Raw genomic sequence first — 20,068 nt, forward strand, 5'->3', positions numbered from 1 at the left:
TTGTAGCATGTATCAGTACTTCATTTCTTTCTATGGCTGAATAATATTCATTATGTGTATATAGGACAATTCATTTGTCTGTTCATCTATTGATGGATGTTTGGGCTGTTTCCATCCTTTGACTACTGTGAATCAGTGCTGCTAAGAATATGCTTATACATGCATTTGTCTGAGAACCTGTTTTCAATTCTTTTGACTATACATCTACAAGTGGAATTGCAGGTTGTACAGTAATTCTATGTTTAACTTTTAGGAGAGCTACTATACTGTTTTCTGTAGCAGCTGAACCATTTTACACTCCTGCCAGCAATATATTAGGGTTCCAATTTATCCATATCTTTGCTGACACTTTTCTCTTCTTTAATAGCCAACTTTGTAAGTATAAAGTGGTATTTCATTGTGGTTTTGATCTACATTTCCCTAATGACTAAGGATATGGAACATTTTTTCATGTGCTTATTGATCATTTGTATAACTTCTTTGGAGAAATGTCTATTCAAGTCCTTTGCTCATTTTTAAATTGTGTTGTTGAATTGCAAGTGTTCCTTATATATTCTAGATACTGAACCTTAAAAATATAGATATGTATGTATATACATATACATATGTACTTATGTATATTTAAATATGTATATTATACTTATAAATACATAAACAAACTATGTATATGATATATGAAGTTCTTTTTAAAAAATGAATAAAATTTCAATGAAAAGATTATGCATTTCAATAAATTACACATATTAACAGCTGAAGACATAGTTCCATGACTTTACTTATTTTCTGGGAGCTATGACAGGAATATGTGGATATTGAATATCTAAGATATAAGGTTTACCACACATCTTTAACACTTTGATGATAAATTACTAATACTTGTTAAGAGGAAACACCATGCAAAAGATTCTATGTCAAGGAAATGATACTAGGGTAGCAGGTTTCACTGGGCACAGCTTTTCCACCAAAGATTATGTAAACAATGTTTTATGGCTCCTGATGCTGTAACTTGAGAAAGTAAATAACAAAAGTACTCCGGATATGTTGAAGGTGCTTTGGCAACCTGGAGGTCCATGTGATTTTTTTTTTTTAAACATACACTGATAGCCACTAACTAAAAACAAAAGAGAGATACAAAATGCTTATTTTCATGGAATTTTGAAGTTTCCACATTTTTTTTTTTTTCTAAAAACCTAATCTGAAGGAATAAAACCTCAGGTTTAGACTTCCATTGTTTATTTTTGGAGCCTCTGCTTTGGTAGTCTGAGTGCTGTTGGCAAGATACACCCGATTCCAATTTGGGGCCCATTCTTGTGTGATCTCTTCGGAGCGTCCCCCTTATTCTGCCCCCTTCTGCGGCTCCATGGCCATAGTGTGGGAGCTGGTAGGACAGGTGTGTGAAGGTACAAGGCAGGGGTAACAGCAGAGAGAAAACATCCAGAAGAAATACTGATGAGTGGAGGAGAGGTGATGGGGAGATTGGAACGCTAATGACATTGTGAGTCCAGTCACGAATTGTATTTACATATTGGATGGCTTTCCTCTACATACACAAAATTTTGCTGGAGCCAGAAACAAGATGCACACACAGTAGAAATCATCGAATTATAGAGAGGGGCACCATACTCCATTTTCCAAGCCACCCTACCAATGTTTATTTAAGCAGTCACTTAATGGCTACTCCATTAACTGTGCTTAAATTCTAATAGTGACTGAGGGCCTGCCACTAGGGTTGTGTTTATTGATAATCTATATTGAACATTGATTGATGGCAGTAATATGTAACAAAGCCACCTGAAAAGGCATTCCGCTTGGTCCTCTGGAATACCTGATAAATGGCACTGTCCTTGTTCCATGGAGTTGTAGGAAGACCATGGTCCAGCAGATTTGAATTTAGGAATCTTCAGTGGACTCTGTAATTTGATTTAATTTTCCTAATAAGAAATACACATATTTTAATTTTTTAAATTTAAAATTATAACTTTACAGTTTGGAGAATTAAGTGGAATAATGTATATGGAGTACTTGATATGTAATTGACATTCAAAAATAGGCAATTAAATTATTACTTAAAATAGAAATTAATACCCGTAGACCAAATCTGGCACACAGATCAATTTTCTTTACTCATAAATTAGTTATCAGGGGTTCAAAATTGAGAGAGAGTTTACATTTAACAGGTCAGTTTTCAGGCTTCTCTTGACAAAAATCAAGTTGGGAAATAATAGGCCCATATTGTCACTTGCAACACTTTGAGTCAGTACTGGTTATCCTTTTAGAAACACTTACCAGCTTGTTTGAGTCCCATCCTTAGGTTACTGAGACCCTGCTGACTCCCTCTTTGGTTTGCTTCATTCTGATTGCCTAGCTGACCTCAGCAGTTACTTGAGATGCAGAACTCTACTCCAAGGCATCTGTTGCACTTGTCCAAGATTCTCAACTAGAAATTTAATTCATATAAAATCAATCTCACTAAGGAAGATGGTGAGTGGTGATGGCAATTCCTTTGTGAATATTACCATATTGTTGCTGTTGTTCAGTTGCTAAGTTGTGTCTGACTATTTGTGACCCCATGGACTGTAGCATGCCGGCTCCTCTATCCTTCACTATCTCTCAAAGTTTGCTCAAATTCATGTCCCTTGAGTCAGTGATGCTACCTAACCATCTCATCCTCTGCTGCCCCCTTCTCCTCCTGCCTTCAATTTTTCCCAGCATCAGGGTCTTTTCCAATGGGTCAGCTCTTTGCATCAGGTGGCCAAACTGTTGGAGCTTCAACTTCACTTTCAGCATGAGTCCTTCCAATGAATATTCAGAGTGATTTCCTTTAGGATTAACTGGTTTCATTTCCTTGTAGTCTAAGGGACTCTCAAGAGTGTTCTCCAGCACCACAATTTGAAAGCATCAATTCTTCAGTGCTCAGCCTTCTTTATGGTCCAACTCTCACACCCATACATGACTACTGGAAAAACTTTGACTCTACAGACCTTTGTCTGCAAAATCATGTCTCTGCTTTTTTAACACACTGTCTAGGTTTGTCATAGCTATCCTTCCAAGGAGTAAGTGTCTTATAATTTCATGACTTCAGTCACTGTCCACAGAGATTTTGGAACCCAAGAAAATAAAATCTGTCACTGGTTCTACTTTTCCCCATTCTATTTGCATGAAGTGATGGGACTAGATGCCCTGATCTTAGTTTTTGAATGTTGAGTTTTAAGTCACCTTTTTCACTCTTCTCTTTCACCCTCATTAAGAGGCTCTTTAACTCTGCCACTACTGTATTAGCACCAATCAAAGTGCCGTGGTGGGTCATTGACTTCACTTTCATCATCCAAGTCAGGCAGAACAGTTCAATCTCAGTGTTTCTAGGGGATATGAGATTGTTCGTCAAAAACAGAAAAGGACACCCCTGGCAGTCAAGTGGTTAAGATTCTGTGCTTCCAGTGCTGGGGACATGAGTTCGACCCCTGTTTGGGAAAGTGAGATCCCACGTGCCATGTGGCCAAAAATAATAAAGCATCATTATCTCACCCCACCTCTACAAATAGAGCCTGAAAAGAGACCATGAGAGCTCTATATTGAGAGGAAACAGAAATCCTAAATGTAACCACTGTAATCCCAGAAGGTGATAAGATCCAGGGGAGGGAAGAGTGAATTAAAACACAAGATTGATTCCAGTTGTCCAATTTATGGGTCTCAGTTTTAGGAATATGATTTAGCACTTAGTAATTACCTTGTACTATCACCTAGTGGAATACAGACTAATTCTTAGGACTTACAAACCATGGATTTAGCCCAGTAACTGTGGCACACAGAGAGAAATGAAACTCGGGAAAAGAAAGAGCTTGTCCAAATCATAAGAATTAGAATTCAGTTGTCTTGATTCTGTTCGGCAGCTTTGCAGATACACAAGGCCATACTCTGCTGTATCGATAGGACCCTGGAAAGTTCAATTCACCCATGTTGAATGATCAACTAGAAAAATACGATCTTTAATTTATAACTTTTGAAAGATATAGTTCACTGGCTTAATTTTGATAACTCCAAGTTTATAACTTGAATTTAAAAGAACCAACCAGTCAAACATTCTGGGTTTGAACTTATGATTTATCTGATCAGGAGGAAGAAACAGTGTAAAGCATGCTTGTTTTATAATGTGAAAGGAACCACTAGTACTTAAAATATATTTATTAAGTAATATATATTTTTAAAAATATTTTAAAAAAAAGTGAAAGATGCTAAAATAGTCGGTAGCATTCCAGAGATTTCTATGACTTTTTCAGTCTGAACAATTTGTGCTAAACTTGGTCTGTGGTGTCATCTAGGGGCAGTGAGAATTGAAGGTAGGACAGTGCACTGGGCTGGTTTCTATTTCCTAAGCCAATTAATTTTTGTTTCAAAGGCCAACTCTTTAGATCTCTGGCTAAGATTCATGTCCTCCCTAACTGCATTCTCCTGACTGCGAATCACCTGCAACTCGGGGAGTTTTTTTTTTTCTTTTCCTTCGCTTTGAAGGGGAAAAGACAAGTTTCTATTACACACTCATTTCCAGAAAGGTTGAGATCTGTTTCCACTGTGAGATCACACATAAGGATTCTAGTTTCATAGCCCTTTCTATCTGCAAAATGTGGAAATACATTCAGCAACTATTTATCAAGTTCCTTCCACCTTATTCCAAAGGCTATCAAGTTCCTGGGTACAGAGAGGTGAAAAGACAGATAAGGTCACTGTTAACTGAGAACTTATATTTGAGTAGGAGAACTAGGTTCCAAACATATATCTAAATAAATTCCTGATGGTTATATGTGCGATCAAGCAAACAAAGTTAGATATTGTGATTGGAAGTCTGGCTGTGGAAGAAGCAACATTAAATCCAGTGACTTGAATCCAGAGAAGTTCTCTCTAAGGTTGTGATACTTGGCCTGAGACCTCGATGGCAAGGACACAGCCAAATGAAAGATTCAAGAAATCCACATTCGAGGCCCTGAAACAGGAAAGAGCTTGGACTGCATTAAAAAAAGGAAAGGAGACTTAGTGTGTGCCTGGGGTTTGGAGGGCAGCAGGTAAAGATAGATGCAGAATGGAAGGAATGGCGTGGTGTTTTGTGGTTGTGTGTGAAGCTGGCTGAGGGAACTGTCCGTGTCCTTCAGGCACACTTTTCCTTGGTGGTCTGCTTTCCCCAAAGGTGTTTTCATTACTACTGTCAAATATTGACAATGTTACTATTGTCAAATGATGCATTAGGGTCCACGAGTTTCCTCATCATATTGGTTTTTTTTAAAGGGCCGTATTGATTCAGAAAAAGACAGAGATTCATTTTTAACTGATGGATGGTTCTGGTATTTATACTAAACTCAATAATACCGGGAAGAAATTATTGGTTTCTGATTGAACTATTAATTTATTGAGAATTAATTTACTGAAGAAGCCAACTAAAAAGTGGTTTATTTTATGTATCTAGGCAGAATCCTACCAAATACTTACAATATGCCAGACACTATGAACCATATCAATAGCATGTAAATTAAACCTTCAAAATGCTGTGGGGTAGGAAGTATTATTATCCCTCATTTCACGTGTAAGGAAGATGAAGCAGAAAGAAGGTATGAAAGCTGACCGCAGTTATGCAGCTAGTATGTGAGTGAACTGGGATTCAAACCAGGTAATCTAACTTTAATATTTGTGCCCTAATCTGTTATAGTCAATTACCTCTAAAATAAGTTACAATGAATGTATTATCTTTAAAAGAATTGGCATGTGAACCAATTCATTTGAAAGGAAGGCAATATTGCAAAGTGAGCAGCATTGTCTCCTGTTGGTATAAAAAGCACTTGCATATAGTAAAACATTGTCCCTTAAAGCTGGAAATTCAGCAAAATGTCAGTGTGATAAAAGCAAATTTTTTGACCTATATAAGTTTTCTATTATGTCTTTTATCAGAAAGGATGTTTCCATAACAAATTGAATCATGAGTGAATAGATAGTAGCTTTTTAGCAAAGAAATAACTTTTATATCCTTTTACATATTTCATTAAGACATTTCTTTCAACAATTTCCTTTCTATAGCATAGAGAAAAATGCCTAACCCTATTAATTCATGGTTAGCAAAGATGTTCCTGTCTTTGCTGGTCTATAAACAGTAATTATGAAAGAAGGAAGATGAGCTGTCAAACCATGGTGGCATTATCTTGGCTTGATTACCCCTCCCTCTTATGCACATAATATGGACTCTGTAACTACAGAGCAAAAGATGTAATGCCACACCAAAGAATATTTGTAAATCATGGTATCTCAGCTGGTAAAGAATCCACCTGCAAAGCAGGAGACCCCAGTTCGATTCCTGGGTTTGGAAGATCCCCTGGAGAAAGGATAGGCTACCCACTCCAGTATACTTGGGCTTCCCTCGTGGCTCAGATGGTAAAGAATCCACCTGCAGTGAGGGGGATCTGGGTTCGACCCCTGGGTTGGAAAGATCCCCTGGAGGAGGGCATGGCAACTCACTCCACTATTCTTGTCTGGAGAATCCTCAAGGACAGAAGAGCCTGGCAGGCTCTAGTCCATGGGGTTGCAAAGACAAACACGACTGAGCAACTTTCACTTCACTCACATATTGTCAAGCCATTTTTCAAGTGGGTGGGGTAAGTAATGGAGTATTAATTAGAAGCTAATAAAATGAAATCATACTGCTCTAGCTTGCCAACGATATTACCTGTGTGTCAAAGAGAAGTGTCTGTGACCAGCATGCTAGTATTGCATGCCAGTAATCTGAGCAGGTGGTCAGTAGCGACGATCACTAGGAGCCAGATCTATTCCCCTGTGAATAGCTTGGTAAGGTCCAGGCACTAATGTCTCCCTGAATTAGAAATTATTTCACTTCTGATTGCCAGGATACCTGTTCCTAAAGCCAAGGAAGTGTTTTAGCAGTTCTTTCAGAAGGTGGAGATGACTGCCTGTGTTCAGAATTTTTTAATCTGTTTTATTAGATAAACTCAAAATATCTACTTTATGGGATACATTTAAAATATCTGTTAGGTGCCATCTTTCTTCTTTACAAACAGGATAATTGAAAGCATTGTTTTCGTAGAATCTTCTCAGAAGACCACATAATCACCATTTAAATTAGCCTTACTTCATTTCACATTTGCTTATTTTACTGTTAAGTTTCCCAGAACTGTATTTTTTTTTTACAATTAGAACATCTGAATTTTAATTACATTACCATCAAGAAGCTCATTAAAGTCACTTAATTGGCAACATTTCAAAGAAAACCTTAGCTGGGTTTAATATATTTTAAAGAGTTACTGTCAAAGTATAATTTCACCATTACAAACAGCTTGGCAACAACATTTGCATAAAGATCTGTCAGTTTCTGAAAAATGCTCAAATGTTGGGAAAATCAGATTCGTTAAGTCGCCTTCACTGAAACAGCCTAGAAATTGAGAACTTGTCACAAAAATTCATCTTTGTAACCCCTGTAGGACACAGAATACTGTCGTGCACAGCATAGATACTCAAAAAATGTTTATTGAAGGAAATAAATCATACATGTCATACTTTGGAGAAGATATGAAAAAAAATTAAGCCTCAATAAATGTTCCCTCATTTGTATCAAATTTAGCAAGATACCCATTTTCTTACTGCTTCTTTCTCAATCATGCTAACAAATATACGATGGTCAGTCAGAATGTTGAAACCTTTTGAAATACCTCTAAGGCCAGCATGGCAGGATTAAAATTTGTGATTATTTTGAAATGGCATCATTTTTTTTTATGGTTTTCCTCTAACACATGCAAGAATCCCAACCCCAGAGTCCTGATCTCATTTAAACTTGCACTGTAGTTACATTCATTTCTTATCTTTACAGACTTTAAGCTCTGCCTAAAGATATGCATACTGTTTAACATACATATCTTTTTTTGGGAGAGGGTTACCTATAGTACCTAAATCAGGGACTTGCAATTGCATTTGTTGAATGAATGCAGGAAAATCTCAAGTTTGCAATATATGAAAGATTATTATACCCTGCAGGGTGAATAAATATGGTGGGACATCCTCCTTCCCAAATCTCATATGCAAGAATAAAGTGTGGCAAAGGATAGTTATTATTCTAATTCACTTCCTGCAAATAGAACCGATAAGATGTTTAATCATCCCTTTTAGTTTGGTATTTTCTACTAAAACCTTTGTACTTTATGTATCTCTTATTTTCCAAGCCAAAATGAAAATCTGGTAAATCTGTACAAAATGTGACTGTTAAAGAAAATTACAAAATAACCCTGTCACTCTCATTGCTTCCTTGCTCTGCACTACGTCCTCAAAGCCTTGCATAGTGTCAGGTATATAGACAAACTGGACAAACGTTTTTTGAATGGATAGATAAGTACATAAACACACACAGTCCCAAGGAGCCGCTGGATAATTCTGCCTGAGGAGTTAGGGAAGGTTGCATTAACAGTGATGTAGAAAGCCTGAGTCTCCTATGAACACAGAGTTGAGCTGTTCAATCATTCACCAGTTGGCGAGCCTATGCAATACGCTATGTTCCAAGATATAGTCTGTGAAGATTCCTCTAGGATAGCACCACTGAATAGCACTTTCTGTGATGATGACAATGTTCCACTTTGAATATCCACAATATTATTTTACAGACCACAGAGAATCCTTAGAGATTTCTACTTGGAGAAAATGGCAATCTGTCTTATGGAAGTTACCTCTACAGTAGTGGGAGCCAAGGCTTGAGACTGGAGATGACTTTTTGCACATTGATATTACATGCCAGCTTCACATATTTCACAAAGACAGAAAATAAGTGAGGGTAACAAGACTTCCTTATTATTTGTAATTACCCTGGTATCTCCTTTGATAGAGTGTCAGGCAATGACTGTTGGCTAGTCTTCATTTCCTAGTTGTAGAGAGCGAATGGGGAGTAAATTATGCAGAAATGTCTTGGGTTTGCTTTGCAGACTGCTCCCTGTGGAAGAGAAAATGACAGCAGTAGCTTCCCTCTGACTCTCAGAGCATCGACTGTTGCATAGATGTGTAGAGGGCGATGGCCAGCCCTGAATCTGTAGGGGTGTTGCCCGGGCTCCCTGACATCCACAACGTGCCCTTCTGACAGGTGAGGTGGGACTCTGAGACCTGAATGGGAACATGATTTCAGAAAGTCATAGGAGAAAGAGGTCTGGACTGAGAAAGATGACCTTTGACCCCCCTTGCTGCTGTAAGTTTCCATGCCTCTTCTGGTTATAGAGCATGACAGAGGTTGAGGGTCTCCTATCTACCACTGGGAAGGATCAAGCCAAGGGTGGGGAGAAATCATCCAGGGTAATCCAATGCTGGGAACCATGTCAATGGAAATTCCCCTCAGCGGTGACTTCGTGGATACTTTCAATATTCGTATAAGAGATACCTTATGGTGACCTGGTGTGGACCTTTTTAATTCTATGGTCATCACAGAGATAGCACACTGTCTGTGTTTCTAATTGACAGGGACAGTTACTGGCAGAGTGTTGCCTTTGGGATTGCAGGCATTATGGCACTTCTGGTATATTTTTCTTTTTCAAATAAACTTATAGAACAAAAAGCCCAGAATAATCCCCTAGATGTAACATTTTCCTTCTCTAGCTATTGATGTCCATTTTGTTTAATTTTTTGTTTTATTTAGTTTGGTGTGGCGTAGCAATCTGAAAACAGTTACCATTACTCATTCTAAAAAGGGATCTAAAATAGGAACGTTTCCAAATTTGAAGCATTTCTTAAAAGGAGCCTGGATTCAAAATTCTGACTTTATCTTTATCAAATGCTTTTGACAATAAGAAATCTTCTGGAAGAAATTTAATAAACATTTCTTGGAGGGACAGCACAGAGAGCAAACATCAGGGTGCCTCTACAAAATGTATCACCAACCTGATTTCTGAACAATGCTTTTGCACACTCAGAGCTATTTTTTACCAGCATTTGGAACTCTATTTACAAAAATCCAAAACTGCTTCTAGATTCTTCTCCTTCATGACCACCCTATTGTTCAAGCATTTGCCTAATACAAGCATTTCTTTCTCTGATAGAAACTGTAACCTGAAATGAATGAACACAGAGAAAATAATAGCATTTTAATTTCTGATTTTATTCTTTTCCCCTCAAATGAACAGGTAATAAAACACTGTTTGTGTCCAAAGCAAAAGGCAGGGCCTCCTTTCCCCTTCTTTCACAGAGTGCCAGAAAATGTAAACAATATTTAGGTTGAACTTCTGAGTCCTCTGAATCTTCTGTCAGCCTTCAGAACAACATTCGTGTGTTTGTTTATACCAACATTTAACAGCATAAAGAGTGAAACGAGCAAACGGTCTGAGGCGTTTATAGGAAGTGTTCAGATTGTGATACAGTCTTGTATCTGTATCGCTTTAGTCTGACAAAGAAAAACACTGCTTTAGGAAGTGGGTCATGTGGGTGTATAAGTGCTTCGTAGATAGGCCGGATATGCCATGGTTCTGGTCCGAGTACCACTGAAACACAAGGGGAAGAAACTTGTTTTATTGCTGCGACCACACAGTGCATCTGGCTTTGACTATTTTGTGCTCTCAGAACCTGGTAATTTTTCTAGTATTACCATTGAAATACCTAAGAATACTTGTATAAATAAAATCGTTTACATCTATACATGAAGAACAAGAAGATTGAAAGCCCTTTTACTTTCACCATTGTTTCATATTTTTTAAACCTATATGTAAGATCACATCGGGGTGGTTGAGCTTTCACAGTGGCCAGCACCCTGGGATTCCGAGCCCAGGTTCCAGAGCTGGGGTGCTGGGTTGGTTACTTTGAATTTCCAGAGCTTGGTTTCCTCATTTGAAAAAATGAGGGGGTTGGATTTCACTTCCTCTAAGGCACCTTCTAGCTAAAAAATTCCATGAAGCTTTTAGCCTCTGAATCTAATTCCTCTCTATTGTAGAAAATTCACAATACGTATAACCATAAACATCTTTCATAGGAGTTAAAAATAGTATTATTAAAAAAAAAACAGGGAGATGGTATTATGGATTTAAATTTTATTGCTGGAGAGATGCCAGTAAGATGATTTTCACTGAATAAAGTTGGCTAGTGGTTATTGATATAATACTATATTCTTGTGAGTTGAATGCACTTTAAGAGTCACAATTTAAAAAATGGTAAAGGGGATAAAAAAAGACCAGAAAAGTCTCACCTCACCCTCTGTAAATTATTTTAAGAAGCCAAATTTCTGAAAGAAGGAGGGTTTCCTTTTCTGGGTTCTTGTGCAACATAAGCAAGAGAGGGAGAATTGGAGAAGGGGGACGGAACCTCTAAGGATTGTCTCCCTTGACTTGGGTTTTGCCTTACTTTCCTCTCTGTCTCCATTTCCCATTCCTCAAGCAACTGGATTTCACAGCTAGCTCATTCATTCATTCAGTCAGTGAAAATATGAGCTTCTGTGATGGGACAAGCACATGTCAGGCCCTGAAAACACAGAGGTGGAAGGATTCTCTAGCTCTGAGTGGAACTGCATGATTTCTGGGAGCCTCTGAGATTTCTGACAGCCTTTTGTGATGGCTTCTTACCGAACAAACAGAATCATCTGGCTGCTTTGAGTTTACAGGGATTTGAAGCACATAGCTACACTCAGTATGTAGGACCATAGAACTGCTGGATGTTTGAGCTAGAAGAGCCTCTAATCTTGTGGATGCCTTTATTTAATATATGACTGGACTGGGGTCAGCAGAGGTGGCATCATTTGCCTAGTGGCCCTCAGGGAGTTCATGGAAGATCCAAGAGTCATTTGCTAATGTTCTGCCTACTCTATTGAATAGCCTTCTTGTCAGGTTTTAGCAAAAAAAAAAAAAAAAAAAAAGAAAGAAGAAGAAGAGTCCTCCTTTTAGCTTAGGGGTCTAAGGCCATCAACCTGAATAAAATGAAATCATGTACCATCGCCTGGAAATCCACTTGTGCATTAACCAAAGCTTTAGCAATCTGCGCTGAGTTTTGAAAGTGCACATTATCTGCAACAAAGAGAGAGAGTTAAAGTGCTGTTAAATACCAGAAAGCAGAGTGACAATGTACTGCCTGGAAATGAACACCAACAATTATCTAGTCATGCAGTTGACATTGTCAGCAGTGAGTAATCACACTCGCTTATGGAAATGTCCCTGACTCTTAGGTACTGACCCTGAGCACAGGCATAGGAGGATGCTTAATGTTTCTTAAACAAAGTGATGCTGGCTCAGTATTTTTATGTGTAAGAGTCTTGCTTAAACCTCACCATCTGCTGTTCCGTGGATGAGAAGATAGTCTACATTTCTGAAATATTCTGCTCTTGCCATCACAGTTGAATTCTGGAAAAGGGGAAAAATTAACATTTTAGTTGCTGCAAGTTCTAATAGAAAACTAGCTAAATCATTGTGCAATGGACTTAGCACCAATACTGAAATTATGTATTGCTTTGGTTGATAAATATTTAAGAGTCAGAGCAACACATTTTCATCATCATTTGCATTACTTCCATCTGATTCTTAGTTTGAAAAACTGAAAGTTTATGTGTCATATGTTACATATGAGTGAGACCTTAGGCATAAACGATGCCCGCTCAAGCTGTGTAGGGGTTGGGGGTGGGGAGGAGGATGAGGAAAGAAAAAGTAGAATCCAAAGGGAGTTAATTCCTTTCTAGTAAGGTGTTTTACAGCTGACAAAAGATCATCATATTTGCTTGTGGACCCAGCAGAAGTGTAAAGTCTGAATGACTGCTTTCCAATTATGTAGCACATATGAGATAAATTAATGACCTAAATAAAACAGAAAATGCTTACTTTATAGTGCTTGAGATTATCATCCTTTGTTGGGAGGCCCATGAATCGCTCTGTGTAGATAGATGCTGTAAAATATGTAAGAGGATGAGGTTTGCACGTGATAACTCAGGCTGGATAGTGAATGTATTAGTCTCTCAGTCATGTCTGATTTCTTGCATCCCTGATAGGTTCCTCTGTCAATGGAATTCTCCTGGCAAGAATACTGGAGTGGGTAGCCATTCCCTTCTCTAGGGGATCCTCCCAATACAGGTATTGAAACTCTGATCTCCTCCATTGCAGGTAGATTCTTTACTGTCTGAGCCAGCTCCTCAACCTCCCAGCGGGAGCTGCTGAGGAAAGGTCTTGCTTTCCTTTCTGTAATGCTCCACCCTAGTCATTTGCTCCGCTAGTTGTCTCAACAAGCCTGGAGAAGAGATGCAAGAGAAGATTATGGAAACAGGAGCACCTAACAATAGCAAGGACTGCTCTTCAGCTTTTTCACTTCTACCCAAAGTTCTTTGATGGGGGAAATGTTGAGCTAGGAATGACGTCATTACATTTTAAAAGAAATCACAAATGCAGCCAACTCTAGTACTCTCACTGGTCTCTTAATTAATTTGGGATAGAAATATGTCCCCCAATTCCTCCTCACCCTCCAACACACTTTTTCCTCTGAATAAAGATTCCCAAGTCACAATTGTCTCACTTTCACCTCAACACAGGGAAGAGGATGTAATGAAAGCTAATTTTTGTGCGTTTATTATAATTAATTCCAAATAGTCATCCTGCATTGATGTTCATCATAAAAATATGCACACATGGAAGGTATACTTCTGGAACAAATTTTTTGTTTCTTTGACTTCTGGAGTAACGTAACAGGCAGCTGCAAACTGGTTGTGTGGTGGTGAATTACTTGGCTTGGCCTGATTTTCCCTCAGAACTGCTTAAAAGCCAGTTTGGCTGCACCTGTGTGTCTGCACAAACAGAGTTAGCTCTGATTTTTAAAGATTTGGTTCATCAGGGGGCACAAGGTTTCTAGGAGAGAATAACATTCTTTGGGTTTTGGAAGAATCCTTTCTTGTCTTAAGATTTCTTTGATTGTTGCAGCATGATTATAATGAATCATATAAACAACCTCATTTATAGACTATATTTTTCCCAGTGATGCTGGGGTGAATTTTACTGCATAATTTGTTTTCCTAGCAACCTTAAATATAGAGTAATTATGTGTTAAATGTTTTTGCAGCAACATTTATGAAATGTTTCCATACCGTAATATTCCCAGCTGGAGACCGGAGCCACTGCTATCCCACATTTGAAAAGACCAGTTCCTGAAGCAAGGGCCAGCGATGAAACATAACCTCCATAGGACTGTAGAGACATTGTTAGGAGTCAGTCCCAGATTCACTCTCATAAACTCTCCAACATATTTGTATAATGATTCTACTCACAATACGTGCTGATGGGAGCTGGGGAATGTGGATTGGGTAGATTAAATGTCTATCTTGCACTCTTGGCAGCAAGTTGCAACAATTTCATCCTAGTCAATTACAAACACTTGGAGTGCTGATCGGAACACGGAGGGGGCAGTTTAAGAGAGAGATACAACTGCAGTTTTTCTGCAGAAATTTCTTTGCCCATGCCTCTATGTTTTTACAACCAGGACCTTGCTATGGCAAAAGCAGAATTTTACTCTAAAAAAGTGCACACAAAAAAAGATCATTTCCAAATGTAAAAGCAAGATACATTCCACAATGTACAACAGTAATGTGAGGCAGAACTTATATCTGTGTATTTACTTAATCTGTTTTCAAATGAGAACATCAAGAGAAGGACACAGAACCTTTTGAGTAGTTTAAGAGATGGCCAGAGTTTGTATATACGTATTCTGTTTTGCGAATTTCTGGCATAGCAGCTCAAAGGAGGAAAAGCCACTGGTGCCTTAACAAATCTTACCTGCCCCTACTACCTCAACTTAATGGGAAAACGAACACAAAAGGAGATACAAATTGCAGAGTCTGAAGCGGGTTTAGCACTCATCACTTTTCTTTACCAGGGAATCGGTAGGTGATTCAGAAAGTGACCCTGATAACAGAAGGAGATGTGTGTCTGTGTCACTTGGAAATTTGAACCTTTTCCTGAAAATGAAGAAATGAACAGAGAACTTCATAATTAAGCTGCATCTTCCCCCAGAAAGCAAATTTTGTCTACTTGTTGGGAGAGAGATGCTTCCTCCGGGCACATGGATTAAGCAGTGTCCTGGTCATACTCCCACCCTCACCCCCACCAATGTCTGTGCTAGATTAGGAAGTGATTATTCTTGCCCCAACACAGGAACATCCCTACAAATCAAAAGAGGACAATATGGCTCTCTAACGAAGGGTGTGCCTTGTTATTACCACAAACTTCTGGGAATGATCTGCCCTAAGGTCAGGAGAGCTCATATCATCTTTTGCCACAGAAATGTCAGTCTTAAGAGAGAGTAAGGGAGAGACAGAAGACAGACATGGTGAAATCAGGCAGCAGGTCAGTGGCCGGCGTCTAGTCTTAATCCATGAAATACATGGCCTGCAGGGATTAGCTAAACCCTCTTGCTGAATTCAATTGTTAGAGAAAGAATGCTCTAACTAGTTTACAGTTTTATGTTTCCATCTCCAGGGAATCTTACTGAGGACCCTTGGCTACAAAACACAGGCTAAAAGAGGCAGCTCCAATTATACCGTGGCCTCCTTTCATTATACTTGGAGGAGAACTAAAACGTATTTTAATAGAGGAAAAATATATTTTAAAAACAGAAGGAAAATGTGGGTTTTAAAGTCATTTTGATAAGTGAAAATTCTCATCAGGATCAAACTTTTACTTATAAAAATAATCTGTTTGGATTAGTAGGTTAGCAACAACTATTACTGAAATGAATGATTTCTTCGTTCTTAATTTTAGATTTAAATGCATGTAGAGTAAGCCTGGGAGAAGGAAATGGCAACCCACTCCAGTGTTCTTGCCTGGAGAATCCCAGGGATGGGGTCACAGAGTCGGAGTCGGACACAACTGAAGTGACTTAGCAGCAGCAGCAGCTGAATAAGCCTGAGTTTCCCTAGTGGCTCAGATGGTAAAGTGTCTGCCTACAATGTGGGAGACCTGGGTTCAATCCCTGGGTTGGGAAGATCTCCTGGAGAAAAAAAATGGCAACCCATTCCAGTATTTTCGCCTGGAAAATCCCATGGAAAGAGGAACCTGGTAGGCTACAGTCCATGGGGTCGCAAAGAGTCGGACACAACTGAGCGACTTCACTTTCACTTTCAGAGTAAACCTGAGTCCTTTAGAAATTTGATTGTTTACGGTTTTATTGAAAAAGTATGTTCACTGAAAATTATAATACTGGGTTCTGCTTTTCCTCTTGTATGCCCCATAACACAAAATAGCACAGAATGATATTTGAAATTAGAGCATTTGCATATAGTAAAAAGGGTTTTGAATATCTCTGTCCCAAATCCTAGAAATTATAAAAATATTAATCTGTATTTATTCACTGATTAGATAAGAGTGGTATCTGAATAAAATGTTCATGTTTTCGATATGAACACATTGTCTCCAGAAATTTGTAAAAGCAAAACTAGTATAGCAGCAGCACAACAAAAGAAGGTGTACTTTAAATTCTCAGGCAGCTTAGAAAAACTGTTTCTATTGTAGAAATAAAGAGAAAAAAAAAAACCACCCGAGTTGACTTTTTTCTGCTCTCCCATGGATGGGGCTCCAAGGCAGAGTGGGTGGATGCAGTAAGAAAAGAACCCACGGAGCAGATTGGCCATGAGAATTCTAGAATTTTGTCCTTTGCACTTAGATGCCTTGCCATTTTGTTTAAATGAAGGATATCTTTAAAAACTTTCTTAGAAGGGCACAGAATTTTGAGGGATTTATGGAATAGTATTCTGATGGGAGCTATAAATCGGACTGGACTATTTTGCCTACAGACAATAACAATAACTAGTTAACATTTGTAGGGCTAAGGTCATTGCAACAGTCTTTGTGGTCCTACAGGCTCTGTCTCCTTTCTCCCCCATCCCACTTCTCTTTGCTCACTGGCTCTCTTAATATTCTTTGAACTCTCTAAGCCCCAGGACTTCTGCAAATGCCACCACCCCCTGCTTGGAATTTTCTTGTCTCCACAATTGGCATGGCTAAATTCCTTCCTTTTTCAAGTCTTAACTCAAAAAAAAAAAAAAAAGTCTCACCTGTCCTTCTAATCTAAAACTGCATCAATCTTGTATGATGCTCCTTACTCCTTTCTTGTTTTGCTTTCCTCCATTGGACCAATCATTGTTTAACAATCCTATCTGTGCTATTTATTTATCTTGCTTATTGCCTTTCTCCCCAACCATTCCCAACTTGATAAAGATGGAGATTTTTGTCCGTCTTGTTAATGAATGTCCCCCCTAGCACTAACGATGTAATCTGAAACACATCAGGAATAGAATCAATATTTGTTTAATATATGACTTTCCTATTAACTCATCTAACTCTCACAGTGACTTGGTGGGGAAATTATTGTTGCATTTCATGATGAGGAAACTGAGGCTCAGAATAAATTTAGAGTAAGTGGTGGAGCTGAGACTCAACTGCAGGATATCTGACAACAAGCCACTTCCTCTATATCCCTACATTAGGGCAACCTTTTTGGCAAGTTTTAAGTTCAGAGTCTAATATAGTCTCATTAGAGGTGCATTTGTCCTACTTTTACATCGTTGATCACACATAGCAATTCAAATTGCTTATAATTAGTCACTGGAAGGGAAAGGAACTAAGATTAAATCACGAACTAATGCTTATTCAACACCACCTGGCTAGGTCTATATTAACAAAGCAAAGCCCATAAATGAGGTTGTTATTCTAATAATTTAGCAAAACCCCTGCTGCTCTTCAATTGTCAGAATAATTGCTTTAATTTTTCTTCATATAAATCAAGGTTTTTCAGCCTTGGCACTATTGACATTGGGGGCTGGATAAATCTCTTCTGTTGGATGCTGTCTTGTGCATTGTGGGATATTTGACAGCATCTCTGGCCTCTACTCACTAGATGCTATAGCACTCCCCCAGTTCTGACAACCAACAATGTCTCCAGACTTTGCCAAACATCCCCGAGTGGCAAAACTGCCCAGGTCAGAACCACTGTCATAACAGACACTTCCTAATCATAGGGCTGAGTACATAGTACATATCTATTAAGTAGCTAAAAGCCAGACTACTAGATGTTAGTTTGTGTGCCAGAAAAATGAAAGGGTACAATGAAAATGCCTTCCTTCTCTCCCCTTCTTAATCTGCATGATGGAGGGAAATGGTTGATTTGTAACTTACTGACCAACTGGCCAAAGAAAAAATTGTGTAGTCAGCTTTAGTGTATTTCTCAGTTTAGCAAGGTGTCTAATACTTTGTGGAAACATATACTTACAGAACACAGTAAGAGGTAAACAAACCCAAATGGTCATTCTCAACATCTTTCTCTTTCCCTTCTCCAATTTCCCCTAGGTCTCTGCTTATTGTATTATAAAAGAACACAAAAAACTATGACCTATTTTTACCCCTTTCTTCACTGCCTAAATTCAGGCCCTTGGTATTTGTTGCCAATACTACAACCCTCCTTGTCCTTTGAACCACTCCCTCTCCCAACATCAGGCCATTCTTCACTCTGCAGCCAAGAATATCTTTCTAAGACTCCCATTTCACTCCCTATTGACTTCAAGATCACTTCTCAAAGAGGTACCCATGGAATCAAATACTTTTTGGTAATGCTATATTAAAAAAAAAATTAACAGGTTTCTTTACTGTTCTTCATGGAATCTATATGCACTATTATATAGACTTCATAATTTACCAAATTATTAGACCAGAGAACGTTTGCCCCCAAATTTCGTGGTATTAATACGACACATTGGAGGAACGTTAATTTACAGGATTAAATTCAGCTTAAACAGCCTCATAGGTATGTGAGATGGCCAATATTGTGCTAAGCATTTGAGAAACAAAGTTGAAAGACAAAGTCCATTCCGCTGATGAGCTTACATTCTTGTGAGAGAAAACAATGCACAAACAAGATAAATGGTAATTCCTATAAGAGCAGTAATAAAGAGCTACTGGAGCATACAAAGGTTATATCTGAGTTGGGTCTTAAAAGAATAAGCAGAAATTTTGCATTTTGGAGAGAGGAAGACATGGGGCATGGAAGAAGAGGATGGGCACTGAGGTGCAGAGAACAGGAGTGATTGACTCATGGCACAGACAAATCAAATTATTCATAAGGTGTGGGGAGAAGTAGAGGGAGATGAGACTGAAAAATTAGGTTGCAATCAGATTGCCAAGGGCCTTGCAGTCCTGTCTGATCAGTAGGCATTTGAAATGTGGCACTTAGAAGAGAGAGGTGGGGACTAAAGGCAGGCATCTGGCAGTTGGCCTTGTCTTTGAAACCATGTGGATTTCCCCAAGAAAGTGAAGAACAGTGAGAATCAAGACCAGATCCAGAAAACTACCAACATATAAAGGATGAATAGAGTATAATGATCACAGAAACAGAAAACTAAGAGGAGAAACATGTTATAGAATCATGGATAAAGCCCACTCTCCTTCATGTGATGAGGGGGTTTCTTAAATCATCTACATACGTGGTTCTCTACCAAAGTACTTCAACCTAAAATGTTCTAGAAATGAAATTAAAAGTTCACTTTATGGCTATTTCAAAGCCTGAAGTAAAAGCAAAGTGAAAATCTGAGAGACATGTTTATGATTATATGTAAGTCTTCAGTTCAAAAGTGAATCTTTCAAGAATTTACTTTAGGAAATTTTATAAAAATGGATGGTAAGAAAGGTCTTATCTGAAATGTTTCACTATAAAATATTTCATTTATTTCCACCCATTTGAATTCCATTCTGTTTTGATACTTAACATTTGATAGTTTTAAGAAGGACCAAATGGCTCGAAGTAACAACTTTCCACAAATTCATAACAGCTCTTCATCTGGTCACTGAGCTGAGAGGAATCCTGCAGATTCCCTTCAATATTGGGTTTCATTCCCTCCATCTTGTGCAGGCCGCTCTCAGAAAACAGCCAAGAAAAACAACCCAAGCACAAATGGCTACAAATTGACTTGCAAATGTACAAATTCAGACCAAAAAGTGAAACAGGAACTCTTCTTTGAAGGGTGATTATCATAATTTATAATAGGCAATTCTAAACTCTTTCCCAAAGTTCTCTGAACTTTCCAGTGACTTTATTGCCCAAGACTGGTAAA

At 38.4% G+C, this 20,068-nt stretch overlaps 1 protein-coding gene across 1 annotated transcript in view; it reads right to left on the minus strand.

Annotated features, from left to right (window-relative positions):
* Positions 1-10,096: 10,096 nt before the first annotated feature.
* The window catches only part of LOC122453705 (fibroblast activation protein alpha), an 80,192-nt gene continuing 70,220 nt past the window's right edge, over positions 10,097-20,068 (minus strand). The window contains exons 23-27 of the mRNA XM_043487824.1: positions 14,060-14,159; positions 12,810-12,874; positions 12,266-12,338; positions 11,932-12,005; positions 10,097-10,496 (exon numbers count right to left, since the gene is read on the minus strand). Coding sequence (XP_043343759.1) covers positions 10,395-10,496; positions 11,932-12,005; positions 12,266-12,338; positions 12,810-12,874; positions 14,060-14,159 — 414 coding nt within the window. The 3' untranslated portion in view covers positions 10,097-10,394. The remainder of the gene's footprint in view (positions 10,497-11,931; positions 12,006-12,265; positions 12,339-12,809; positions 12,875-14,059; positions 14,160-20,068) is intronic.

The sequence above is a fragment of the Cervus canadensis genome, chromosome 15 (assembly GCF_019320065.1).
Source record: "Cervus canadensis isolate Bull #8, Minnesota chromosome 15, ASM1932006v1, whole genome shotgun sequence".
Taxonomy (NCBI): Eukaryota; Metazoa; Chordata; class Mammalia; order Artiodactyla; family Cervidae; genus Cervus; species Cervus canadensis.